The sequence below is a fragment of the Episyrphus balteatus genome, chromosome 4 (assembly GCF_945859705.1).
Source record: "Episyrphus balteatus chromosome 4, idEpiBalt1.1, whole genome shotgun sequence".
Lineage (NCBI taxonomy): Eukaryota > Metazoa > Arthropoda > Insecta > Diptera > Syrphidae > Episyrphus > Episyrphus balteatus.
The window spans coordinates 79,276,387-79,303,390 of record NC_079137.1 but is presented as its reverse complement, the minus strand read 5'-3'; the positions used below and the strand labels follow the sequence as shown (position 1 = coordinate 79,303,390).

General features: G+C 29.9%; 1 protein-coding gene across 2 annotated transcripts in view; it reads right to left on the bottom strand.

Annotated features, from left to right (window-relative positions):
• Positions 1 to 906: 906 nt before the first annotated feature.
• Positions 907 to 27,004, bottom strand: part of LOC129919570 (uncharacterized) — a 220,786-nt gene continuing 194,688 nt past the window's right edge. For both annotated transcript variants that reach the window (XM_056000502.1, XM_056000503.1), the window contains exons 2-3: positions 2,151 to 2,677; positions 907 to 2,071 (exon numbers count right to left, since the gene is read on the bottom strand). In XM_056000502.1, the coding sequence (XP_055856477.1) occupies positions 1,174 to 2,071; positions 2,151 to 2,677 (1,425 nt within the window). In that variant the 3' untranslated portion in view covers positions 907 to 1,173. The remainder of the gene's footprint in view (positions 2,072 to 2,150; positions 2,678 to 27,004) is intronic.

Below are 27,004 nucleotides of genomic sequence, written 5' to 3'. Positions count from 1 at the left end.
TATTTTTCTTATTTTAAAAGTGCGGCCTTATTTGCAGCATTACATGCAATATCGTTAGCCGTTTTTGAATTTGAAATTGCAATATCTCAAAAGCTTTTATATTTTATTGGAGATATCCGTTAAAAAGGAGACATTAAAATAAAATAAAAACGCCTCCTGAAAATCACGTACAAATCGTCTGAACCGAGTTTTTAGCAAATCTAATAATCCGTTTGAGCTATTTTTTTTCCAATTTTTTCAAACTGAAACAAAGACAAAGCTTACCTGTGATTTTGTTGCTACTCATACCTCTTAAATATTCAATGTTTCACATGCATATTAAATAAATAAAAACACCATATACTTGAATTTATTACTCACATTAAAAATTCATATTTTTTTTTAAGTTTATTTTTCCTTAAATCGTATTTTGTTTTTTTCTTTTACATTTAATAATTTTTTTTTCAGAATAAATATATTTTATTATTTATATAATGTTATAAATTTTATTTTATGCAATTATTATGTTTTTTTTTTTAATTTATTTTTTGTTTTTCTCCCAAATATAATACAAGTTTTAAATAAATTTTATTTAAAGACTTAATTTTTTTTATAATTTCGTTTATAATTTTTTTTTTTATATTTATCAACATAACAAAAATTAAATAGCTTACATTTTTTTTTACAGGGCTGTTAGTCAGTTGTTTTATTTTGTTTTTCTTTAGTATTTAATTTTGTTTATGAAAGTTTTTAAAAATTCTTCTTATTAAAAATTCTTAATTTTTTTTATATAATAATTCCTTTGTATCATGAACACATCTAAAATGTTGTGTTTTCATATTTTTTTTTTCTTAAAACAATAAAACCCTTATTTTTTTTTTAAACTTTTCCATTAAATTTATCAAACAAAAAAAAAAATTAATGAAAATTGAAAATCTCAAGAAAAAATAAATTAAAGAATTTATCACAAGATGACGGTCCACAGGATATAAGAGCTCCTGGACCGAAAATGAAGTAAAAATAAAAATATATATTTAATATAGCCGCATAGTTGTAGTTCATTTGATCATTTATTCATAGTTACTAACTAACTTCCTGTCCTCTGTTTGCTCTGCTCTAAATTTAATAAAACGTCCAATCACGTCTTTTGAAGCGTGTTTGATTACGTCTCTCTTTCAAAGCCTGTACATTAGGTCACGAAGACATATAAGTGCAATGTGTTTTCGGTAGCTGTTCCGACACCTCACCCGGTGGAATAGCAGCCCGCTTCCAGTAATCTCGCACGTTTTCAACTGATTTCAAAACACGCAAAAAATTCTTTCCAGCCAACATTGCAATATCCTCCTCACTCCAATTTGGATCCTCCAGCAGAGTAGCCAACAAATCGGGATATTTCGATACATTCTCCAAACCCACCGGAGGCTGTTCAATCCCATCATACCCTGCCCCAATCCCAATGTGCTGAATTCCAGCAATCATACGAATATACTTTATATGTGCCACCACGTCCAACAGAGTCGAGGTGCGTCCACAGGAAACAACCTCCGAGTCAAAACTAATCATAATCAGTCCGCCATTGTCCGCCACCATTCGCAACACATCATCGGGAATGTTACGTGTCGAATTGCACAATTGCCGGGCTGCGGAATGTGAGAAAATAACTGGCGCCCGGGTAACCTGGAATACGTCACGTGCCGTCTCATCGGACGATTGTGAAAGGTCAATCATCATGCCCAAACGGTTCATCTCCTTTACCACTGCCTTCCCGAAGGTGGACAGTCCCATTTCAAATGCCGACGCGCTCGACCCGGCCCACGGAATGTCACATTTGTGTGTCAAACTCAAGTATCGGGCGCCAAGTGAATGGTAGGAGCGCAATACCCCCAACGATGAGCCGATGGCATGTCCGCCCTCGATGCCAATCATTGAAGCCATTAATCCTTGCCGTCGAACTGTTAGGATCTCCTGATACGAAGTAACTAAGGCTGTATCCTTCGGATACATATCGGTGAGTCGATGTATGATGTCGATTTGCTCCAATGCCAGTTGGACAGCGTCCAGCCCCTGGGCTTCGCATGGCACATATGCTGACCTGTAATTATTTGGAACGTGATCAAAATTGTCAATAATGAAAAAATAAAAACAAGTAAATTAGAATATATGCTCCTTACCATGCTTGCACACCGACAAGTCCTTGCCGTAGTCTTGTGATGTCTGTTTGTGACCAGGCGGGTCGATTCCACATCGACTTGTGATCCATATCGTGGCTTAGTTCAACCAACTCGAGACTACTGTGCGCGTATTTGCGGACATTCCAGGCAAAGTCATTATGTCCATCGACTAACGGTACATCGCGAAGGATTCTCCGCACTATTCTCAGTCTTTGTTCGTGTGAATTACGGCTGGGAGCCATTAAGAAATGCTGGTAGGCGAGCATGGCTGCGACTAAGGAGAGCGCCAGTGCTGCCATCAATGATAAAGTGTAAATGCAAAAGTTACGCTTCGACGAAGCGTGTTGTTGGGTGTCGTTTTGATTTTTACTCTGCCTGGATGTGTTGGGCTTAATGGTAAGTCCTTTGGTCTTCTGTATGCTTGAGATTTCAATCGAATCGCTATTGGATATTGAATTTTGACGAGATATCGAACGGCGGATGTTTGAGTGTTCTGTTACGTCGGGTAGGCCACCAAAGCCGGTTGTCTGCAAAGAAAAAAAAAAAAAATAAGAGAGGGTGTTTGTAAGTATAACGGATATAAGGAAGGATGTTGGTTTTTATAGAATAAGGATGGTTTGATTGTACACACGAAATGAGCTTTGATTTACGCAAGATAATTATACCGACCATCAAAACGAACGTTGAATGGTATCAGTTTTATGGGGGTTTGAGAGGATAAAGGAGAAAGTCTGTCTTTCGGATGAAATGTGATTGAAATTAGATCCTTTTTCCTTTTTCTTTAATGGGAAATTGGTTGCATGTTCACAAAAGGGAAGGAGATAATTAAGAATTTCTTTTTTCTTTTCTTGAATTGGAGGAAAGTTCATATTAATTTTCCAAAGAAAAATAACCGATTGAAGGACGTGCGGAAACTGTATTTTTCTTTGGTATAATTTTGTGTGAAACCTAAACTAACTTCCTTTCTAAGGAAAAAATTGTGGAGGAAGGAGTGCATATAAGATACTTATATAATTATTATAAATTTCTACAGAAAAGGATGTAATATTTTTTTTCTCAGAATCGCTCAAAGTAAAAAAAAAACGCTGTGGCTTGATAAGGAAATCATTTTTAATATGCATATCGATTTACTTTGACAAAAAGTGGGTGTGAATAATATTTGTGTCGGTACACTGTACACTTTTGTAGATTATAAAAACTTAAAAAAAAAGTATGAAAAATATTTTTACTATAAATTAACGTTTAAAAGACATTTTTATTAATAATATGGTAAAAAAAGCTTAGTCATTACCCTGGTACCTACTCATTAAACAGAATATAATAAACTATCTTTAATCTATCTCCAAGAGCCATATTTTATCCTTTTAAATATGTTAATTTTTTTTTATTATTTTTTCTAAAGGATATTTGATATACATAGAAGTGTGTGATATCTCAAAATCCTAGTGGTTAAGGTTACATATCGACGGTTAAACTTCATAACCTCGTAAGTCGTTTTTCAAGTTTTTCAGAAATCCAAAAACAATATGTTGTGTTTCTTGTTTTTGTATAGGATCTATCAATACGAGCTTTTGAATTTTCCTGAAAAATGTTCAAAACAGCATTGTAGAACTGAATATACCAAAAGATAGCTCTGAATTTTCTGAATTGTTTGCATTAATAATATTTTTTCGAATTTTTTGACTTACGAGGTTATGAAGTTTAACCGTCGATATGGTGTTTCGTTCGAAGTAGATTTTAAGTAAATTACATTTTTCGACTCTTGATTTGGATAAAAAAAGCAAAATATTACGGAAAAATATATATTTTAGATCAAACGTCAAAAAACATTTTATTCAAAATTAGTTTTTGGGAGTTTATAGCGAAAATAGTGTTTGAATAAATCTGTAAACAGTTTTGAATTCAGAACACTCAAATTAATTAAAATCACCTTACAGAATTCTTGCTCCCGACTTTTTTTGGTTTTTTGGTGTTATTTTTAAGTAAGTTATTAAGAAAAGGAATTATGATGAATATTTCACTATCTTAGTTAATAAGACTACTTTTGCGGGTTTTACAATTACATATAAAAATGCAAGCAAAGCTGAAAAGAACATTTTTTTAAAATAAATTTCAATCTAATTTGGGTTAAAAAAATAGGAAAGTCATATATGAGTTTTAAAGTGGAAAAATATGATCCTAAAATTCAATGAAAAAAAAGCAGAAACAACCGATTAAATTGAAACTACATATTGGGTTTTGGTAGGTGTATGTATTGAAGTATAAAAGACACACTTATTGAAATATTATTGGTTTTTGTAGAAAAGCATTTTTAATTGAGCATTTGATTTTTCCAAAGAGCCGTTTTTAGTGTTTTTCAAATTCACTGTGAAATCGAAGATTATGTTGCCAACAATCAAAGAGAATTTTTTTTGAATTTTTTTAAAGCTTTAATTAGTCACTGACATATGATTATTTCTATAATCATCCTTGATCAGATCAGTTCAAGGTCATCAAAATAAATAATAAGAACAAAAAAAGAAAAGAAAACAAAAATAGGGACAAACTTATTAAGAAAGACTTTGAGCTTTAAATTTCTTTTTCAAGCACTCCAATACGACCAATATTAAGAAAGATATGTACTTTACAATTTTTTTGACCATTTAATTTTTTCCACTACACTGAGGAAAAAAAAACGCAAGGTAAAATGTAAAATGTTCAACGTTGATTGAATGTTGAAAAAATTAAGAAACTTCTTCAAAATAAAATTAAAACAACTTAAGAAATTTTTTTATTTTTGTCGGACTTCAGCTTTTGTTGCATTTAATCACTCTAATTTTTAAAAGTGAGATAGCACGTTGGTAAAGCATTCGCCTAGTAACCCAAGAGTTGTAGGTTCGATCCCTAGCTGCTGCCAATTTTGTTTTTTTTTTTTTTTTAATAAATTGATGCTTTTTTAAAAGTTAAACTTTGATTTAAAGAAACGGAAAACCACTTTAAACTAACGATGTTCTACTTTGATTTTAAAATATTCGTCTTCAACGCAAAATCATTCCTAAAAATAGTTGAATCAACGTGGTTTGCGTTGATTTTAAGTTGTTTTTTCCCTCAGTGTATGCTATACACAAACATATCGCACCAATATTACAATACTGTTTGAACTCAAAATGTAATATCTTTCTGAATTATAGAAAAACTATTTATGCTGTTGTTGATTGCATGAAAATATTAGAGTAGTAATTAACAAATAGCATGCAGTTAGCAATTATTTCCAATACTGTTTATATGACGTTATTATTTATAATATATAGTTTACTCCTGTTTAAAACAAAATTTGAGTTGCAAATAAAAATTAACATTAACTTTTTATTGTATAAAACAAAATGTTGCACATACACCACAGTGACCCATTTTGATATTTTTTTCATATATCTTTGTATAAGATGCGACGGAAATTAAGTTCAAATAAGAAAATAAGAAAAAATGTATGGGAAGGATATCTGCAATTCTGCATTACGTTCGCCTTTTTGTTGGGTAGGGCAGTTGTAATGTTTGTCTTGAAACATTACACTGTTCAACAAAATTAACTTTTTTTTGGCACAAGAACCAAATCATACTTTTCCGAATTTGTTTGGTGTGCTGAACTCGAATCCGAAGTACGAAATATTCAGCTTGAAATGTAACCGTTCTAAAACGTTTTTTCAGAAAAGTATATTTTGGTTCTTGTGACAAAAATCTTGTTGATCAGGACATAAATCTAGTTGCTTTAGTACTAAAAATTTAGAAGAATTTGTTTTCAAACTCAAATGAAATAAATAAAAAAACAAAATGCTCGACTGGGCCAAACGTACATCTTCTATTAAAAAAGTGTAATTTATTTTTATCATTAATTTTAAAAATTAAAAAAAAAGGATTACAAATAGTTTTTCAAATAGAGAAAACACATTTTTAAATTGTCTCCAAAACAAAGTACATATGTCATTTAAAATTTTGTATTCAAAGAATTTTTTAAATTTTTCTTTTGAAAATAGCAGGAACGGTTATTCAAAAAAGAAGTTTTTTTTTTATACAAAAATTTATTATTTAAACAAAAACGAACACAGAAGGCTTTAAGAATTTGTATTATGCATTATTTTAATATAACGGGTACTCAGGCGCTTTGATTAAAATTAATATTCATTTATATATGAGAAAGGCAGAAATAAAGAAAACGTATCCATGACATTTACGTTTATTGTGGTTAAACAAATTTTTGAAGTGAAAACTTCTTTAGTATCGTAGTGATTTGAAACAAGATGAAACGAAAACGCGACACGACTTCAACTTGTTATAACTTTTTTGTGTTAATACACTACTGGAAAAAATTAAGGGATCAAAAAAAAAATTCCAAATTTATGGGCAAATTTCAACAGGCCGTAACTTCGAAAGAAATGGTCGTACAAGAAATCGATAAAGAAGGAAATTGTAGCTCCAAGTGTCTAGTTTTTGGATTAGAACTTTAAAAATTTTTAACCTCTGCGGTTTTTGAGTAATCGTAGAAAAACCAGCAACAAAAAAATTTTCAAAAATTTTTAAAGTTCTAATCCAAAAACTAGACACTTGGAGCTACAATTTCCTTCTTTATCGATTTATTGTACGACCATTTCTTTCTAAGTTACGGCCTGTTGAAATTTGCCCAAAAATTTGGAATTTTTTTTTTGATCCCTTAATTTTTTCCAGTAGTGTAGATAGATGAATGAAATTTGTACTGTAGATAGGTAATTAAATAAATTATAATTGTACAAAATTTCAATTAATTTCATATTCAAAAATCTGAGATAACGGTAAAAAGATGTTCTTTTCCAACACACGTTATATCTTTTGATCTAGTGCACATACAAATTTGATTTAACTTTAATACGCATGCTGATAACATAACCTTTTATTTGATATATCACACATAACGGTACGTGCTCTACAAGTTACACAATCTTAAATTGAAAAAAATTGAAACATACCTCAAAACACCTGTGGAGATCTGTTGGCGATGACCAGCTATCAGTGTAGGAAGTACCGTAATCTCAGTCTGGAAATTCGACATGGTTGACTTTAAAAAAATTCTAACTTCTCTTGTAGACATTTTTGAAATAAGATTTATGCATCATTATACAAGGTGAAACAATAAGCTTTCACATGGTATAAAATTTTGTATAGGTTGTCAAACAAAAAAATTGATTTAATAGCATGAGAACATAACAATAAATGTTTTTTTGCTTTTTGGAAAAAATTTCATCGAGTATAAAAAATTCTAGCTCTTTTTTTTAGATGTCTCATAGACTTGATCGATATATATATTTTGAGGTAAGACAATAATCATTTAGATGGTGTAAAAATTTTTATAGGTTGTTAGGTAAAAAATGTATTTAATAGCGTGAGAAGATAAAAATACGTGTTTTTTCGCTTTTTTTGTATGGAAATTGATCGAGTTCAAAAAATTCTAGATCTTTTTGTAGATGTCTCATAGACCTGATCGATATTATATATTTTGAGCTAAGACAACAAGCTTTCAGATGATATAAAATTTATATAGGTTGTCATATAAAAAACATGTATTTGAAGGTGATAGATTAAAAATAAGTAGATTTTTTCTATTTTATTTTTTTTTTGCAAGAAAAATGATTTTTTAAGGTTTCACTTCTACCACGTGTTAATTGCACACATGATTTTTTTTTTTTTGATTTCAAAAGAAGGATAACACACTTTATTAAATTAAAATCGTTAGAGCCGTTTTTTGAGAAAAACAAGCTTTGTATTGGATTTTTTGTCGCTGATGAATATTTATGGCATAGCCAAATGTGAGTTATATTTTCTTAGAAAAAAAAAACACACATCGAAGCAATGTTTTTTTTTAATTTTTTGGTGGATAAATTTATGTTCTCATGAAATCGAATTTGAAACAAAATGATGATATTTCTTCAAATCGATTTGCGCTTCTCCCCACCCCTTCCTTCCCATTTAATCAATAACTTTCCCATTTTCTTTGAAATCTGAAGAACTTAACTGAATAAACAGCTAAACCTATGCAAAACCAAACACAAAATCAGCTAAAATCAATCACTGATCCATCAATCTCCTTATAAGACTTACCCAACATCATCAGGAAAACAGATTCGAAGATGAAAATTTGGTTAACTTTTCGTATAGATTCATTCATACATCTATACGAGTATAATAAATAATTAGGTTACTTCGAAATGCCATCTTGTCAATGATTGAGTGTTGTACAGAAAGCCCACACAAAGACATAAGCCCCCATTCAAAACACAGCACAAAGTACTTAATCGATTCACCAAATCCATCACCCATTCCCTTCTCGATATGTACCTAATATAATTTTATGTGATGAATTAATCGGTGTAAGTAATTTACATCTCGTGGTTACTTCGCATAGGTAAATAAATATACTTTACTTGCTCTTGCTCGATGATTAAGTGAAAGTTAACTCAAGTTCTGTGAAGATGTGGATAACTCTTGTGGGTATCCCACATAATGTGTTATCGTTCCTCATGTAAATTAATATACAAAAGCCACAGCAGCAACGCCGAGCCGAGTTCTAGTTTGCCTCAAGAAGATGTAAAATGTACCAAGTTGAAGTAGGGTGTTAATTCACATCAGGTTAAAGATAATTACAGAAACCTGACTGATGTATAAAAGCAAGGCAAAGCATATACACGTTTGGCTCTGTGCGGTCTGTCTGTTGGCTTTTGAAGAGTTTATCCCAGGCGAAGAAATATAATTAAGTGTGAAGGAGACGGAGAGAGGGAGAGACTGAAAGAGATTCAAGTGAAATTGGGCATATAGATGGGCTATAAATTTGATATAAACCACTGCTGATTTATATTACAGAGAATTCTGCTGTTTTCATATATTGTCTCGAGATGTGATACAATCTTCTTCGTCTCTCTCGTCATGATGTAGGTTTTATTGTTCGTATCTTGGAAATATGGCTGTGGGTTTTCGAGAAAGACATTAAAAGGACAATAATTCTGAGTTTGAGTGGAGAGATTGTTTGGCATATAAATACTTAAGTAACAAAAGACTCTTGCTAAATTGGTTACTTTTGGATCCTTTGAGGAAATGGCGCCCAATGGGAATTCATATTTAGAATAGATGTTTTCATTTGGGAATGACACATACCCATGCAAGAAGCAATCAGTGCTGAATTTATAGATATAGATACTATAAGCACGTACTTTGAGAGTTCCGTTGTTTTGAATAAGAGCTAATATGTTTTGAAGCATTTTTTTGTTCAATGTCCAATTGAGTGCTTATTTGACGAGAGGGAAATAAACTTTTGTATTAGGTCACGACCCAGACCCACGAAAAAATTAAATTAAGATTCATAAATTTTAGATATAATTAGTAAACATAAATAAATGCTTAATATTGTCAGTCTTTGGGTTTATTATTCGACTTTATTATTTAGAAGACTATTTGAAAAATACCAATCAGAGAAATTGAAAAGTGTTATTGAAATGTATCTGATATAAAAATATTTTTTTTTGTTTTGATTTTTCGGCGGGCCACCCGTTAAATTTGTTCCACTTATCTATAACATTAACGTTGTGAAATTTCAAGTCGCCTTGAGCGCAAGAGGGTGCTGATAACAGTTCAATGTTAAGGCTTTGTACGTTATTTGATTTTTTTTTTTTTCAGTTTCTTGAAAAGTTAATATTTTATTTGAAATTTTACTTGTTTTTATAAAATATACATATAAAATATTTTTTTCGAAAAAAAATTTGAGTAATAATTTATTATTTATAGTCAAAAAGTGCAAATCAAAAGTCCTCAACAAACAGCCGTGTGTTCTGTTGCTGAAATTTACCTGGATGTTTTTTTTTTCAGAATAAGTACAACAACAACCACTTTCAAATCAATTTTTTACTTTTTTCTAAAAAAAATTCAATTTAATTTTTTTAATTTTTCCAAAAAAAATAAAATACATTTTTTCAATATCAATTCGAAAACAATATGACGTCAATAGGATGTGGAACCAAACTAGGTGGTGGACCAACCACTTTTTGAAAATACAAGCGTGTTGACCACCTTAATCGAGCCGTTTTGTCATATTACCGTTAGCGACATGGCGTTACTCGAAGTTTCCTTGCTTTGTTTTAAAGTATCCTATTGCATGTGTTCCACCCGTGACATACCTACCTTGTTACGGTCTAATCTTCAGTTATGAAGCATGTCTATCAAGTATTGTTTGCTTTGGAGAATGTCATGATTCTAACATCAATCATTGATTTGGGTCACTGTGGTGTATGCGCAACTTTTTTTTTTGTAAAACAAAAATCAATGATTAGTAAAAAAAAAATTTGTAGCTTTCGCTGCTGTTGATATCGTATGATCATTTGTTTTGCTAATATAATGCGGTGCGTAATCTAGCGGAATAATCTATTTATATACTTTTTTTTAAGTGCATATCATTTTTCAAAAAATGTAAATAAAGTTATTGAATTAGATTTTGCATAAGATGTTACTTTTTGAAAATGAAAATGATCAAAAAAAGTTGGAAGTCTACTAAAGGTTCAAAAATTAAAGAAACTGAATGTGAGAGGGTATTGATGTTAATAACATCAAGGCCCTGAAACTCTCGTAAACTCACAAAATTTTAGTGGCACAGAAATATGTTCATAATAAATTACATATAGGTAAGAAAATTGAAAAGAAATAAAATGCACTACTGGGGTTGAACTTACTGGCTCTTATAGTAAAAGTAACTCTTGTATTAAAGCTTTTTATTGAACAAATTTTGGGAAAATTAAAAAAAATTTATACGTACATATTTTAAGGAACTTCATAAATAGTGTACAAAAATAAAATCTGTTTTTATAATTAATTAAACACTGTTTTAAAAGATCTTTATTTTCACAGAACCGAGTATGCCATTTGATTTCATGCATAAAAAGGATTTTTCAGAAAAAAAATTTTTTTAATCGTTAGAGCCGTTTTTTTTTTAAATAATTTTTATACATACATATATACAAATTTTCTAACATTTTTCAAAAAAAAAGTTGGTATGTCATTTTTAAGAAAATATTATTCAACATATAAAAACGAAATCTCGATAAAATTCATCAACCCGTTTTCAAAAAATTGATTTTTCAAAAAAAATTTTGAAATTTTTTTTTTAAATTCCAAAAATGTGTTTTTTGAAAAATTTTAAAATATTTTAATATAAAAATTGTGTTAACGTTTTTGTATAAAAGTTTTGGTCGAGCTTTGTCGTTAACGAGAAATTCATAAATAAAAAAAAAACCGTTCTATGGCAGGTACCGTTAATAACGATACGAAAAATATTTTTTTTATTTCCAAAGGAAGCTTTTATATGTTAAACACAAATTTTAATCAGAATCGTTATCTACAGTCGTTTTTGAAAAAAAAATGAACTTTTCTATTTTTTACTTGCGATATAAGTACTATATATCAAGTTATGCATTCGTACAAAAAAAAAAGTTGAGATAACATTTTTCCATGACATTACGATGGTAGAGAATGCCAAAAAAGTGGGTCCCGGAAGTCCGTCGGTCTGTCTGTCAGTCTGTCTGTCTGTCTGTCTGTATACGAAGCTACAGCCTAAACGGATGGACCGATTAATGTCAAACTTGGTATGTAGCGTTATTTGGCGACTCTCCAGAGGGGTTTTTCGAATTAATTTTTTTGGACCAAAAATAACAGTACTTGTCATATACCGATTTTAGTAAAATTCAAATATCTCAAAAACGGCTCTAACGATTTTGTTTAAAAAATTCAAATGTTAGTTTTCAGCTAAGGTCTATCATTCAATGAAAATTTTTTTTTTGAAAATCATTATTAACGGTACCTGCCATAGAACCGTTTTTTCCAAATCCGATTTTCTCCGAAACCGCTTTTTCGATTTCAACGAAACTTTTTGTGAAAAAGCATTTATATAATTTAAATATAAGCCAAAAATAAAATTTTGATTTTTGGATTTTTAAAAAAATTTGAAAATTTTTTTTTTTGAAAAATCAAGTTTTCGAAAACGGGACACTGAATTTTTTTGTTTTTAGATGTTGATTAGTGATTTCTACAAAATGGCATACCAATTTTATTTTAAAACTTTTTTTCCAAAAAGTTATTTATAAAAAATTAGTTTTTTAAAAAACGGCTCTAACGATTTTGAAAATTTTTTTTCTAAAAATGCATGTTAATATATCAATCAAAACTGCATACTTGTTTTGGAGGGCAATTTAATTTCAGATTTTATTTTATTTTTTTTTTAAACGAATTTTTTTTTTCCAAATTTCTATATAAACAGTCTTAAAAATTTAAGCAACTTTAACTCTAAAAGCAAGTTCGTGGGACCCAGTCGTGCATTTTATTTTTTATATGAAAGATATTGTTAGTATCAATTTTGTCTTCTAGGAAATTACCCAAAACTTTTAACTAACAAGTTTGAAGAAAATTGCTCCATTAGTTTAGGCTGTAGCTCACTTTTTTGGCATTCTTCATCATCGATATGTCATGTAAAATTGTTATCACGAATTCGATTTTTTTTCCGAATCCTAAACTTTCCCTATAGTACCTATATCGCAAGTAAAAATAAAGGTTGGAAACCTACTCTTTTCACAATCGACCATTTTTTTTATAATTTTATTTCTCAACCTATGAGAGTTTTCTTTCCTCCTCACATCTCAATATTTGACAGCTCACAGACTCAATAGGAACCTTCTCATCATTGAGTTCATTACTTTGACAGTTTGACAAATCTAAATTCTACAAAATAATTGTGTCTGTGCGTAGGTGTGTTCCTTTTTATAAATGAATTTCCAAACCTCGTACAATCCCTACCCATATTCATATATATTTATTTTGACTTAGAAAGCTTTAATCAAAATGGTTTCTGCAACGAACGTTTAATATAAATGAATATTTCATCAAAAAAAAAAAAAAACTTAATTCAATATAAAGTTGTTCTACAAAACATAAAATCCACACCAGTGAATATTGTTCAAACGTCACGTTTACCTAAGATCTTTCTCTTTCTCTATTCAATCTGAGCCTTTTGTAACACCCACACATACAGAATCATACCAGTCTCAGTGATTGTGTCAACTTTCACATTTAAAATGTAAATTATTTGTACCTACCCACAAACCATAAAATCCAACCCAAGTTAGCCCAGCCCAGCCCAACCAACTAACCAACAGAACCGACTTCACTAGAAAAATGAAGCATGGTCATTGTTCTTTGGCTTTTATGGTAGAATAGTAGCCAGGTAGTCAGGGTTTCAAAGAATGTTACATAAAACAAAACAAGCAAAAAAAACTTTAATATACTTTTCCCATTCTTGCACACTACTATACTATTTGCAATAAAGCCAAACGCATTTAAATTCAATTTATTTTCAATGCAAAAATTTCATAAAAAGTTGACAAATGCAAATGGAGACATAAGAACCACCAAGCTAAAGCACCTACACCAACACGAAACGGAACCTAGGAAAAAAAAAAATAAAAAAAAGGCTTTGGAAAGCAATCCTTATGAAGAATTTTTGTATCCTGTCGGTTTTGTTTGCTTTTATTTTTGTGTTATTACGGTATTCATGTTTTTTCTATGAAAAACCATATCAACGGACGAATAGAATACCTTCCTCTCGTACTACTCGGTTGATTGTGTGTGGACAAAGTTTTAGAATTTAAATTTTACGACCGACTCCTGAAAACGGGCCATAGAATAAAAACAAAGGATCTGTAGAACACACGACAAGTTGTGCGGTTCATGCGTTGTCACATAGTGGTACTGGTTCTGGTGGGTTCCTAGCTCATGTATAATTTAGATCTGTGCAGAAACAAGCTTATTCGATTTCATGAACTTCAACTTCAAAAACATTCATTGAAACCACCTGTCATCGGTTAACAACATCCACATGCTAGAGCAGAGCATTTTCATATACAAAAGTTTGACGAATTCAGACAAAGAATGCTTCTTCTCTGATAGAAAATGTCATCAGAGAAGATAGTTCTTGGAACTATTTTCCAGTTTAACGAGACTTTTTGTGTTACTTTAGCTTGGTACTGTGCCACTAAGTGGGATTAATTAAAAGTTCGACAATTTGCTCCTCTCTGGAAGAGAGTTTTTGAATGGTCTTTGAACCCAATTCTAGCTTCGTTACCAACGATGACAGACGAAGCGTTGGTGCATACCAATCGAAATTCCTCTTCTATATTCATTCATGCTTTAGATTCTTATACCTACTCGTAACCTACAACAAGCTTTTTCACAGAGAAGAAGACACGAGATGAAAATAAATCCTTAAACTCAAGGACTTTTTGTGTTGTTGAGAACGACGTCAAATCGAAGCTGTATCATTGTTCTTCTTCATTGAACTTTAACTCAATGTAAAGTAAACACATAGCCTTTTACCATAATAATAGCTATAACCAATGTGATGCGGAGGGTTGACATTCAGAGCTTCCCACTTTAAAATCACTTAACTTTTTGCGAGACATAAGACACCCATCAGACTTGGAGGTATCTCCTCTCGACTAAAATCAAGAAGAAAAAAAAAAATAAAAATGTCCTTGAAAAAAATTCTTGAAGAATTCTTGTGGAAATTCTCCAAATTGATTTTTCATGCTATCTTATTGTTTTTGTTTTTATTCAAAGTGTTTTTGTTTTTTTTTTTGTCTTTTTAAGATTGTTTTAGAATTTTATTTTTTTAAATATAATACAATTGAATTTAAAAACAAATTTAAACTTTTTTGCTTGCTTGCGTGGCGTTGTCAACATTTGCATTTAATTTAAAAGGATAGCAAAGGTATTTAAGGAGTTTTGTGGCTTAGAATTGTTTAAAGATTATTTTTTTTCAATTTTAAAATACTTTTTTGTTTTCTTGAATTGTTTTGCGAGGTTTATCATATTTTTTTTTTTTTTTCACTTCAGATTCTTTGATGAAATATAAGTTGTTTTGAAACTTTTAAATAAATATTGCTAAATGTGACAGATGCGGGAAATCAAAATGTGACATCTTGAGTTTTTCTTCACTTTATATTTCATAAATGCAAAAAAACAACAAAAAAAAGTTACCATTTCGTCAATACTAATTTTGTTACTTTTGCAAATACCTATGTAGATTTATTTTTCTGGCAACTTTTAGTTCACAAATCTGCAAAATTTCGCAAAATTTCGCCTTTTTTAATATCTTTTTGTTGCTTTTGTTTTCTGAACGCACTACCTACTTTTGGCCGTGTGTGAATTGGGTTAAATATTTAACCTCTGTTATACTTTTGACAATATTGAGGTGAATAAAAAAAATTTCAGCTGTATAGCTTATTGTTTAATATTTTTCTCTGCTTCTTTTCTGTCATGATACATACTCCTTAAAAAAAAAAAAAAACAAGCAAAACTATCTGCCTAACCTAAATTTAACCTGGTCCCAATTAATTTTTAACAGCTGAACATTTTTTATTAACCTCAATAGTGTCAAAAATTTAACAATGGTTAAATATTTAAACCAATTCACACACAGCCTTAATTAATATATGAACGCACCTCATATAACATCCCTGCACATTTCAGCACATTCAAAATATTTCATTGCAAAGAAGTATGAAGTGAAATAAAGTACGTGTTATTTGAACGCAAAGTCAAGTTGGAAATTAAATAAGACGAAATTAGTTTTATTGTGTATTTTTTATTTTATTTCCTTTAAATACATGATTTTTTATATGACAACCTATATTAATTTTATATCATCTGAAAGCTTATTGTTTCAGCTCAATATCTTTTATATCGTCCATTTCTATACAACATCTACAAAAAGAGCTTTTTTTCTCAAACCAAATCACTTTTCATCAAAAAAGCAAAAAAATCAATCTTTTTTCTCCTTTAACACTATTAAATATATTTTTTTAAATGACAACCTATAGTAAATTTTATATCATCTGAAAGGTTATTTCACCTTTTATATGACGTATGAATCATATTTCTACCATGCCTAGAAAAAAAAAAAATAAGAATTTTTTAAAGCCAACTATGTCGAAATTTCAAGCTGAGATTACAGTGGTCATCGTCAACAGATCTCCACAGATGTTTTGAGGTATTTTTCAAGTTTTTCGATTTAAGATTGCGTAATTTGTAGCTCGTATAGTTAATTGTGATATATCAAATGAAAGGTTATGTTATCAGCATGCGTATTAAAGTTAAATCAAACTTGTATGTGCACTAGATCAAAAGATATAACTTGTGTAGAAAAAGAACATCTTTTTACCGTTATCTAAGAATTTTGAATATGAAATTAATTGAAATTTTGTACATTTATAGTTTATTTAACTAACTATTTACAGTATACATTTCATTTATCTATCTATTAAAACAAAAAAGTTATTACAAGTTGAATGTTCGTGTTGCGTTTTCGTTTCATCTTGTTTCAAATCACTACGATAATAAAGAAGTTTTCACTTCAATAAGGCAAAAAAATTTTTCCAAAATGAAAAATTCACAAGATTATTCCTCCGACAGGCCTACATACTATTAAAAAGCTTAGGATTCGGAAAAAATTGAACTCGGAATAATAACCAGGCATAACATTAAGATGAAAGAGAATGACAAAACACGAAATCCAAAAAATGGTGGATTTCGCCAGGGGGTTGGCGTCCGAAAAACCAGGGCTTAAGCTTTTCTAATACCCCTCTTTCAGATTTGTAAAATTCAGCCGTCCTGTATTTCGTTCCTCAAAATGCTTGTTTTATACTAACTTTCTTGTTCTAGAGATAGAACACAAAAAAAAAACTTTGTAAAAGCTGTATTCGGCCACCTTTTATTGATAAAAGTTTAAAAAATGCAAAAAAATAAATACATTTTTGAATCATTTGATTTTATTATTTATTAATATTCGAAGTTGTCTCTTAATTCTTAAAAAATAAAAATTTAAATAAAAAACATTAAATTTTTGTAAGCTTGACCCAATGAAGTCAGTGGCTGGAGTTGGGACACTAGGGGCCGAAAAAAGTAAACAAAGGCCAAAGGCCGTATTTAGGAAAATCGGACTTTTTGAAGTGAAAACTTCTTTAGTATCGTAGTGATTTGAAACAAGATGAAACGAAAACGCGACACGACTTCAACTTGTTATAACTTTTTTGTTTTAATAGATAGATGAATGAAATTTGTACTGTAAATAGGTAATTAAATACATTATAATTGTACAAAATTTCAATTAATTTCATATTCAAAATTCGGAGATAACGGTAAAAAGATGTTCTTTTCCAACACACGTTATATCTTTTGATTTAGTGCACATACAAATTTGATTTAACTTTAATACGCATGCTGATAACATAACCTTTTATTTAATATATCACACATAACGTTACGTGCTCTACAAGTTACACAATCTTAAATTGAAAAAAATTTAAAAGTACCTCAAAACACCTGTGGAGATCTGTTGGCGATGACCAGCTACCAGTGTAGGAAGTACCGTAATCTCAGTCTGGAAATTCGACATGGTTGACTTTAAAAAATTCTAACTTCTCTTGTAGACATCTTTGAAATAAGATTTATTCATCATTATACAAGGTGAAACAATAAGCTTTCACATGGTATAAATTTTTTTATAGGTTGTCTAACAAAAAAATTGATTTAATAGCATGAGAACATAAAAATAAATGTTTTTTTGCTTTTTGGATGAAATTTCATCGAGTTTAGAAAATTCTAGCTCTTTTTGTAGATGTCTCATAGACTTGATCGATATATATATATTTTGAGCTAAGACAATAAGCTTTCAGATGGTGTAAAAATTTGTATAGTTTGTTAGGGAAAAAAATGGATTTAATAGCGTGAGAAGATAAAAATACGTGTTTTTTCGTTTTTTTTTGTATGGAAATTTTTCGAGTTCAAAAAATTCTAGCTCTTTTTGTAGATGTCTCATAGACATGATCGACATAAATGTATATAAGCTAAGACAATAAGCTTTCAGATGATATAAAATTTATATAGGTAGTCGTATAAAAAACATGGATTTGAAGGTGATAGAATAAAAATAGGTAGATTTTTTTTTATTTTATTTTTTTTTGCAAGAAAAATGATTTTTTAAGGTTTCACTTCTACCACGTGTGAATTGCACACATGATTTTTTTTTTTTACAAAAACTAAAATAAATTATTTTCGGCAACAAATATTTACTTTTTTTTTTGTTAATTTCACCAAAGAAGAAATAAATAAAGTAGGTAGGTACATTTTACTTCAAGAATTATTCGAAAATGTTGATTTCTGATGTTTGCTGTTCTTTATTTTATGAGTTGTTCTTGCTACTAGGAACTCTACCCTAATTAAGTAGGATAATATCACTACCATATCTGTCTTTGTACTTAGATGATATTGGAATTTTGAAACCCAAAACGCTCTTAAAATAATCAAGCTGCAAAGCCCATAGTAATGCCATTTACTACATTTATTGAAACAAAGCGACAAAAGTAGAGTCCATAATATCACGACCTAATTTCGTTCCAAAAATCAATAATGACTATACTAACTATACGCGTAATCTTTACCACATCTCTGCATTTCATTTGAAACTGGTTCTTAATTTATTTTTTTAATTTTTAAAATACCATACTGCCAAATATTTGAAAGAGTATTTTATGTAGGAGGTATAGAGACTATATTTGCTTAAATTCAACAGTTTGTGGGGAAGTACGTCCAATATGACATACCATAAGCTTTTTCGTCAATAAAATAATACCCCTGGTGCATAACACAATCTTTGCATTTTTTCTTTATTCTTTATAATATTAGGAACATTTTGTAGTACTCTTTGTATTAAAAAAATAAAAAAATTTAAATAAATTAAAACTTTGAAAAAAAAGTATCGAAATTCATTTTGTCCATATCGTATGGACAAAATGACATAAGTCATATGGACAAAACGACATATGACATTTTATATGCAAAAATACAAAAATTAGTTGGCAAGTGTAGATTTTCAAAGGAAAGCTTACTTGAATCCACCTAATTCTTCGTATATAGGACTTAAAAAATTTGTTGGTGTCCAGTATGCTTCACCTTAATGTAGCCAGCGGGACACCGAATGTTTTTGATCTTGCAAACCCGCCCATTTTGTTTTCATTAGCAGCTTCAATGGCCCCCGCATCGCCTGAATCATGATTGGCGGTCGGAAGTTAGCTTATACCCCATTGACATATTTAAAGTTAAAATTTAAAAAAACAACAACAATTTCTATGAAGTTGAAGGTATGTCGTTTTGGCCATAGGTAGGGTATGTCATTTTGTCCATATCGTAGTTTTGACACATTTTTATACAAAACACTGTTTTAAACCCTGACTTCATAAAAAATATTAATAAGTTTTTAACTTTAAATTGTAAACTGTCGTTATACCCAATAAAATATTCAAAAAAGCTACATACAACTCCCAAAATAACAAAATTAGTCCAACCCCATAAAACATGAAATAGCTCCTATAAACACACTTCACTTTATATTTTTGGTTTGGGGCTGTCAATTGAGTTGTTATTTTGACAGAATTTCAAATTTCATTGGTTTCACCTACTGAGATAGGAGGTAGGGTTACATGTGGTACACATTTCAAGTTAAGGCTGCTATGTCATATTGGCCGTGTATGTCATTTTGGACGTATTTCCCCTAATTATATTATTCTCTATGGGAATTTCAAAAATGTTCATCTTTTGTTTTCTCTTTACTAACTTAATTATTCTTGTTTAAAGGATAATGCTTTTTGACAGGCAAGCTTCGATGTAATATGAGATAACTACATATTTCCATAGTTAAATTTTTGTTGAATAATGAAAATAATCTGCACATGTAAGATGTAATACCTTTTAATCAATCATGTCATTTGATTAAGGGCGTAATATTATTTGTATTTGTGTTAAGTATTTCCTTTTCCAAAAACATTAAATCTTTTAATAACTTTAATCTGACACGTGAGGAAATGACACACAAAAAAACTTACTTACTTACTTAACTCAAACATTTATGTTATTTCATATTTATTTATTTCAGATTCACTCATAAGGTAAGGCATATGTCTTTGAAATTATTTAAAAGCTTTTAATAAATTTAGCAAGTTTTGGGAGTGGAGGTATAGTAAAACTCGCTTAAGAGAAACCCTCTTAATAGAAAAACCCGCTTATCTGAAACACTTTTGTCATTCCCGAATATCCTTTTTCATTTAAAGGAGGTTCATTTAAGAGAAAAACCCGCTAAAGTGAAATTGTGACATTGTGCCGTTTCACTTAAGCGGGTTTGACTATACAACCAAAATAAAGGTGTGCAGTTTAATATTTATATGCGAAATCAAAAGTCAAGATGTACGGTTTTTCAACCAACCATATCTCAGCTCTATTTTTGGTAAGTTTTGAATTCAAACAAACAAAAAATTAAACGGAAAACATTTTCACTTAAACAGCTTTTATCTGAAGCTATAAAGATTGCATTTTCAAGATTGAGGTCTTCAAGGTTAGAAAAAAAAACAGAACATAATAAAATGTGAAAACTTGTGAATTTAGCCAAATTATGTGTATACCTTATTTGGAAAGCTCATTTTCTATAACTCTCCGAAAACCATATAAATCCGCGAACTAAAGCTGTCTGACTTTTGAATCCGATATCAGGACGCGTACCTTTATTTTGATTATATCTACAATGCCAAAATTCTCCGTGAGCTCTTAGATAAGAAACGAATAAGAATACAAAACTAAGTTAGCAATAAAAGCGAAAGGCACTGTTAAAGTGATCGTTAAATGTGAGCAAACGATTATTATCTAAATGGCTTCATTTTCAAGCTTCAATGGACTTAAGACAGATATAAAAAAGATTTTGCGGCAGATCGTGAAGGCGTTTGATTTGACAAGATTAAGACAATGTTAGTTATTTTTAGACCAACGAGAAATAGAAAAAAGAACATTATCGAGATCTGCAAGTGGAAACGCATTTATGTAGTGACAATAGACTTGGTCCAAAGGTGGACCTTTGTGGAACTCCAGTTAAAACATCAAAGAAGTTATGGAAGAGTGTTTTTGGATCGGCGTTAGAGGTCGAACATTTGAGTTATTTATCAAGTATTATCAAAAAGTCAACCTAAAATTACATGTTTTAAAGTTAGGTTTGATGATAAAGATTAGGTACTGAATCGACTGAAGACTTTCTACAAAGTAAATTGGTGTTACAATCTCTGTATCCCGACAATAAATAAACTTAAATAGTTAAATCTCAATTTTAACGCTTCCCTATCACTTTTCGAAGCTGTTAAAAGAAATATAATTAGATTTCCCATCAAAAACTATTGAGAAAATTGTTTGTACCTGATCGATAACACTGGTCAACAAGGTTTTTGCCACAAGAACCAAAATATACTTTTCTGAAGGTTTTAAGGGTGCTAAACTAGAATCCAAAGTCAGAAAAGTTTGATCGGCCTCCGTTCTTGAGATATTACCGTTATAAAATGACAAAAAAGTACATTTTGACTGTTTTCAAGGTTATGTTCTTATGTGAGGTATTTCATTACAAAGAAATTTCTAACGGTGTCAGCAATAATTGTTTTCCTTCCAAAAATTGTTAAAATTTTTCCGATATATCTTTTATTACTCGAGATTTCTTAAGAATAAGTAAGTTTTTGGCTCAAAAACAGCACTGGTCACCCAAATTACCCTTTTTTTTTGTCACAAGGACCAAGATCATAGGCGGATTTAGGGGGGGGGCACGGGGGCACGTGCCCCCCCCAGAACTTAAAGTTCATACTTAAAGGAAATCAAACTATAAGAGTTTTAAAAATATATGAATAATAACAGAAAGAACTTGAGTAAAATTCTTGTCTATTTCTGGCTGAAAATGCGAATTTTGTTGATTGTTTCATCCCTTTCCCATGAAAAGCTCCACCTCACAAATAAATAAACGATTTTTCGATTTAAAAAAAAGTGAATTTTCAAAGTGATTTTGGTGAAAAATTTTGATATGGACATCGAATGACATTGAATGATATAAAAAAAATAATTGTACCTATATGCAACTCTATTTTTTCATACAGAGGGGTTAAAAAATTTGCACTTTTTTCGTTGTTTTTTTTCAACATTAGTGTTTTTAAAATAGCGGAACACGTCACAAAATTGCATAAACTATACGTTATAGAACTGCAATATATGTAGAACAAACTTGCATTTCAGAAGTTTGCCCAAGTTTGCACCCCGAAAATAAAGACCCCTTGAAAAAAAACTCCTCAAAAGCGACCCTTACTTATAGATTTTTATAAATATTATTTTATTGAGCAAATTTCTCCAGGGATACCTCTAAAAATATGTAAAAATAATAGTGTTCCAAATTTCAAAAGAATCGGTGCAGTAGTTTTGAAGTTATGAGGAGCACCGGCGTTGAAAACATTAGTTGTGGGGATAACGATTTAAAGTTTTGAACTCTGGACTAAAAGACTAAAACGTTCCTAAGGGTAGTATTAAAATACTTATAACTTGGTCAATTTGGCTCCAAGAGACCTACGATTTGAACACAATATTCTTGAGGTATAAAACAATTTAACCCCTTGCAGCCCCATGTGACATTTCTGTAACAAACCGAAAAAGATTGCATAAAAGCTCTACAAACTATTTTTTTTTCTTTTGAAGCTTCTAATATTATAATCTTTAAGTATTGCTTTATCGAAATAGTACTTCAAATTTCTAATAAATAGCACCAATAGTTTTTAATTGACAGTTAATGTTGAAAGTTGGGCTTTTTTTGAAAATAAGCAAATTTGTATAAAAACTACGAAATTCAGAAAAAAAATAGTTTTTATTAGTAAACCCCACGGGGTTTTATTTTTGGATTTTAAGAAAGTGCCTAAAAATTAATATTAGATAGTTTTTTGCTTGAATTTTTGAATTTTTATATAAAAATACACTAGCCCAAAAAATTAAGGGAACAAAAAAAAATCGTGATTTTTTTAGTGATTTTCGATAGGCTGTATCTCAGTAAAAAATGACCGCATCGTGATAAAATAAAAAGGATGTGAAAGCTCTATTCTTCTTGTTTTAGGATTAAATATTAAATTATTTTATTTCTAACGGTAAAATAGCAAAATTGTTGCAAATGTTCAAAAACCAAAATTTTCTAATTTTTTTATGTTTTTACTTCTCTCGTAAGGAAGTGGGAAGATTTTTTCTGATAAAATGATTATTATTTTTAGAAAGGCTTTTTATTTGGCTTTAGAATTCCTTTTGTTTCAAACTTCTACGATTTTTTTTACACTGCAATATCAGTCATCAAACCAAAAACCATACTTTTGACTTTGACTGTCAATATCTCAACAACGGATCACTAAACAGAAAATTTAAGGACACATTTAAAAATTTCATTCAATTCTCTACAAAGAAAATAAGTTTGTTTTGTAAAAAAAAATGTTTTCTTATTTTTGAGATTAATTTAGGAAAGCTATCAAAATAGGCATTTTTACGGTTTTTTAGAAAATGTACCGCTATTTAATTTCTATGGGTGAAAAGATTAAACTGAGGCTTAATTATTGAAGCTTAATATACCTGGAATTAATATGCAAAGTTTCAGGCTTATTCATCAAGCAGTTTTTCTGTTGTGAAGGTTTGAACATTTGAGATGAAGTAAAACACCATATTTCTGCAGTTCTAAATGACTTACTTCTTGTTACTTTTTTATGAGCAAAATCAATTTTTTTTGAGTTTATTTGAACATTTTATTGATAAATATCGTTTAAATTATAGATAAACCAAAGAAAAACAAAAAAAATTTCAAAATTAGGAAAAATATCCAAAAATGGTATAAAAAGCTTTTTTTCAAAATTTAAGTTTTTTTGAAAACTTTTAATTTTTTCTTGGTTTATCTTAAATTTAAACGATATTTATCAATAAAATGTTCAAATAAACTCAAAAAAAATTGATTTTGCTCATAAAAAAGTAACAAGAAGTAAGTCATTTAGAACTGCAGAAATATGGTGTTTTACTTCATCTCAAATGTTCAAACCTTCACAACAGAAAAACTGCTTGATGAATAAGCCTGAAACTTTGCATATTAATTCCAGGTATATTAAGCTTCAATAATTAAGCCTCAGTTTAATCTTTTCACCCATAGAAATTAAATAGCGGTACATTTTCTAAAAAACCGTAAAAATGCCTATTTTGATAGCTTTCCTAAATTAATCTCAAAAATAAGAAAACATTTTTTTTTACAAAACAAACTTATTTTCTTTGTAGAGAATTGAATGAAATTTTTAAATGTGTCCTTAAATTTTCTGTTTAGTGATCCGTTGTTGAGATATTGACAGTCAAAGTCAAAAGTATGGTTTTTGGTTTGATGACTGATATTGCAGTGTAAAAAAAATCGTAGAAGTTTGAAACAAAAGGAATTCTAAAGCCAAATAAAAAGCCTTTCTAAAAATAATAATCATTTTATCAGAAAAAATCTTCCCACTTCCTTACGAGAGAAGTAAAAACATAAAAAAATTAGAAAATTTTGGTTTTTGAACATTTGCAACAATTTTGCTATTTTACTGTTAGAAATAAAATAATTTAATATTTAATCCTAAAACAAGAAGAATAGAGCTTTCACATCCTTTTTATTTTATCACGATGCGGTCATTTTTTACTGAGATACAGCCTATCGAAAATCACTAAAAAAATCACTATTTTTTTTTGTTCCCTTAATTTTTTGGGCTAGTGTAAATTATTTAAACTTTTTTTTACTCCCAAAATATCGAAATAACTAAGTAAATAATGACTTTATTGAATTTTTAAAAAAATACGTGTTTTATTAAAGATAAAGGACAATCGATTGACTTATTAATTTTTAAATTTACGACCTTGGGTTACAAAAGGTTAATGCAAATAAAAAAAAAAAACTGGGTTTCCCGGCAAAAAAGTAGGATTCAGTTTTTTTGTTATTCTTAGGAACTTTAATATTTATTAGAATGAAGTCTTTAGTATTTGACTAAAAACTACTAGGTCATTAACTAATGGTATAATTATGTCCATAATATTGCAAAATTTTATACAAAATCAATTAAAAAACAACGTAAACATTTTTTTTTTCAAAATTTCATCTTTAAAACTTAATTTCTCAAAATCTATTTGGTGAAACAACTTAAGTCAAAAAATTAAACAAAGAAAAGATTACTAACTTCAATATAGCACAGAATTGTACGTGCATTTTCTGATTTTTTATATTTTTTTTTCTTCCGGCTAATCCAGGAGTAAGAGGGTTAGCACTTAAGTGGCTTTTACTGTAACAAGAAAATGAAAATTTTTCCTTCCGAATAACTTTTTGGTCATTTGGTACCTATTTGATGTGGGAAATGTGCCTAAATATTTTTGGCCAGGTTTTAGACCACTGTGGGTCGTTAAAATTTTCTGCTTGTTAGTCAGTCGTATGGTACTTCACTTTATTTCTAACTGTTATTGCTGTTTTTTTTTGCCAATCCGTCCCTTGTGCCCCCCCCAGAAAAAAATCCTGGATCCGCCCCTGACCAAGATATACTTTTCTAATTGTTTTTGAGGTGCTGAACTGGAATCTGAAATCAGAAAAATTCTATTAGCCTCCGTTCTGGAAATACTACCGTTAGGAAATGCAAAATAAAGGTTTTTTTTTAATAACGGTTATATTTCAAATACGGAGGCCAAGCAAATTTTCTGACTTCAGATTCGAATTCAACACCCCAAATTCCTTCATAAAAGTATATTCTGGTTCTTGTGGCAACAAAAAAAGTTCAATTTTGTTGATTAGTGTAATTGGATCTTTTACCTATTGTTTTTCAGAATGTCCGTTGAAGCACAACATTTTTATAGTTGCATTATTACTTATGGACTTTCTGTACCGTATCTCGAAAACAAAAATTTGAAAATTCCAAGCAAATATTGAATCAAAATTGAGCCTTCAGCTGAATAAAATTGCGCCAATGAATCTGATATAAAGCCATTTCGACTTGCCAGACACTTTTAAGATATGAATATAGAAAATACAAAATTCCTCTCTAAATGTTTTCATTTTATATAGAAAGATGTCTTAGAATTAACTTTTGAGTACCTATACTCTACCCATATTCTGTAAACAGAAAAAAACAACAACAACAAAATCCTGTAAAGTCTGGGATCTAAAATATATATCCTTTCCAACTTACATCAATATTTCAACAAAAATCCACTCAAGCAAGAAACTTCATACTTCTACGTCAGGAAACATTTTTAAAACATAACATCCTTTCCTCAAGAAAACAATAACAAAAAAAAAAGTAAATAAATATAAAACGACACAATTTGAGGTTAACATAATTTCTAGACCTTTTTTTTAAAACGCTCCACTGAACCCTAAACAAAACAAAAACAACAAAAAAACGATTTCTCTCATATAAGTTTAATTGCTTCTCGTTTTTGAAGAGCGCACAAGGCAGAGGCAGTCACAGGGAGCAAAAGAAAGCGACTACTCTCGTCCCTGTTTTTAAATGCAAACATACATTAACATCAAGTGTTCACCTCTTCCTTTTACCTATACTCTCTCTCTTTCTCTGGATGTGATGCCTTCAAGCCGAAAAAGGAGAGGAGGGTTTTTCAACTTGGTGATGATGATGTTTTTGTTGACGTTGGATCCATTACTGTGCCCTCCAGATTGCAAAAAAGACCTTATACATTTTAAAGCTATTTACCGTCTCCTTCAGACATGTTTACAAAAACCTTATGCTCGCTTGCACGAACATTTACTTCCCTTTACCCATTCCAAAACCTACCTTTGAGGCCGAAAAATAAAGGCTTAACATAACCTAAGTACATTTAAAATGTTCAAGTTGTTTCCCGCCTTCTTTCTGCTTCTACCACCAGCGTGATTTAAT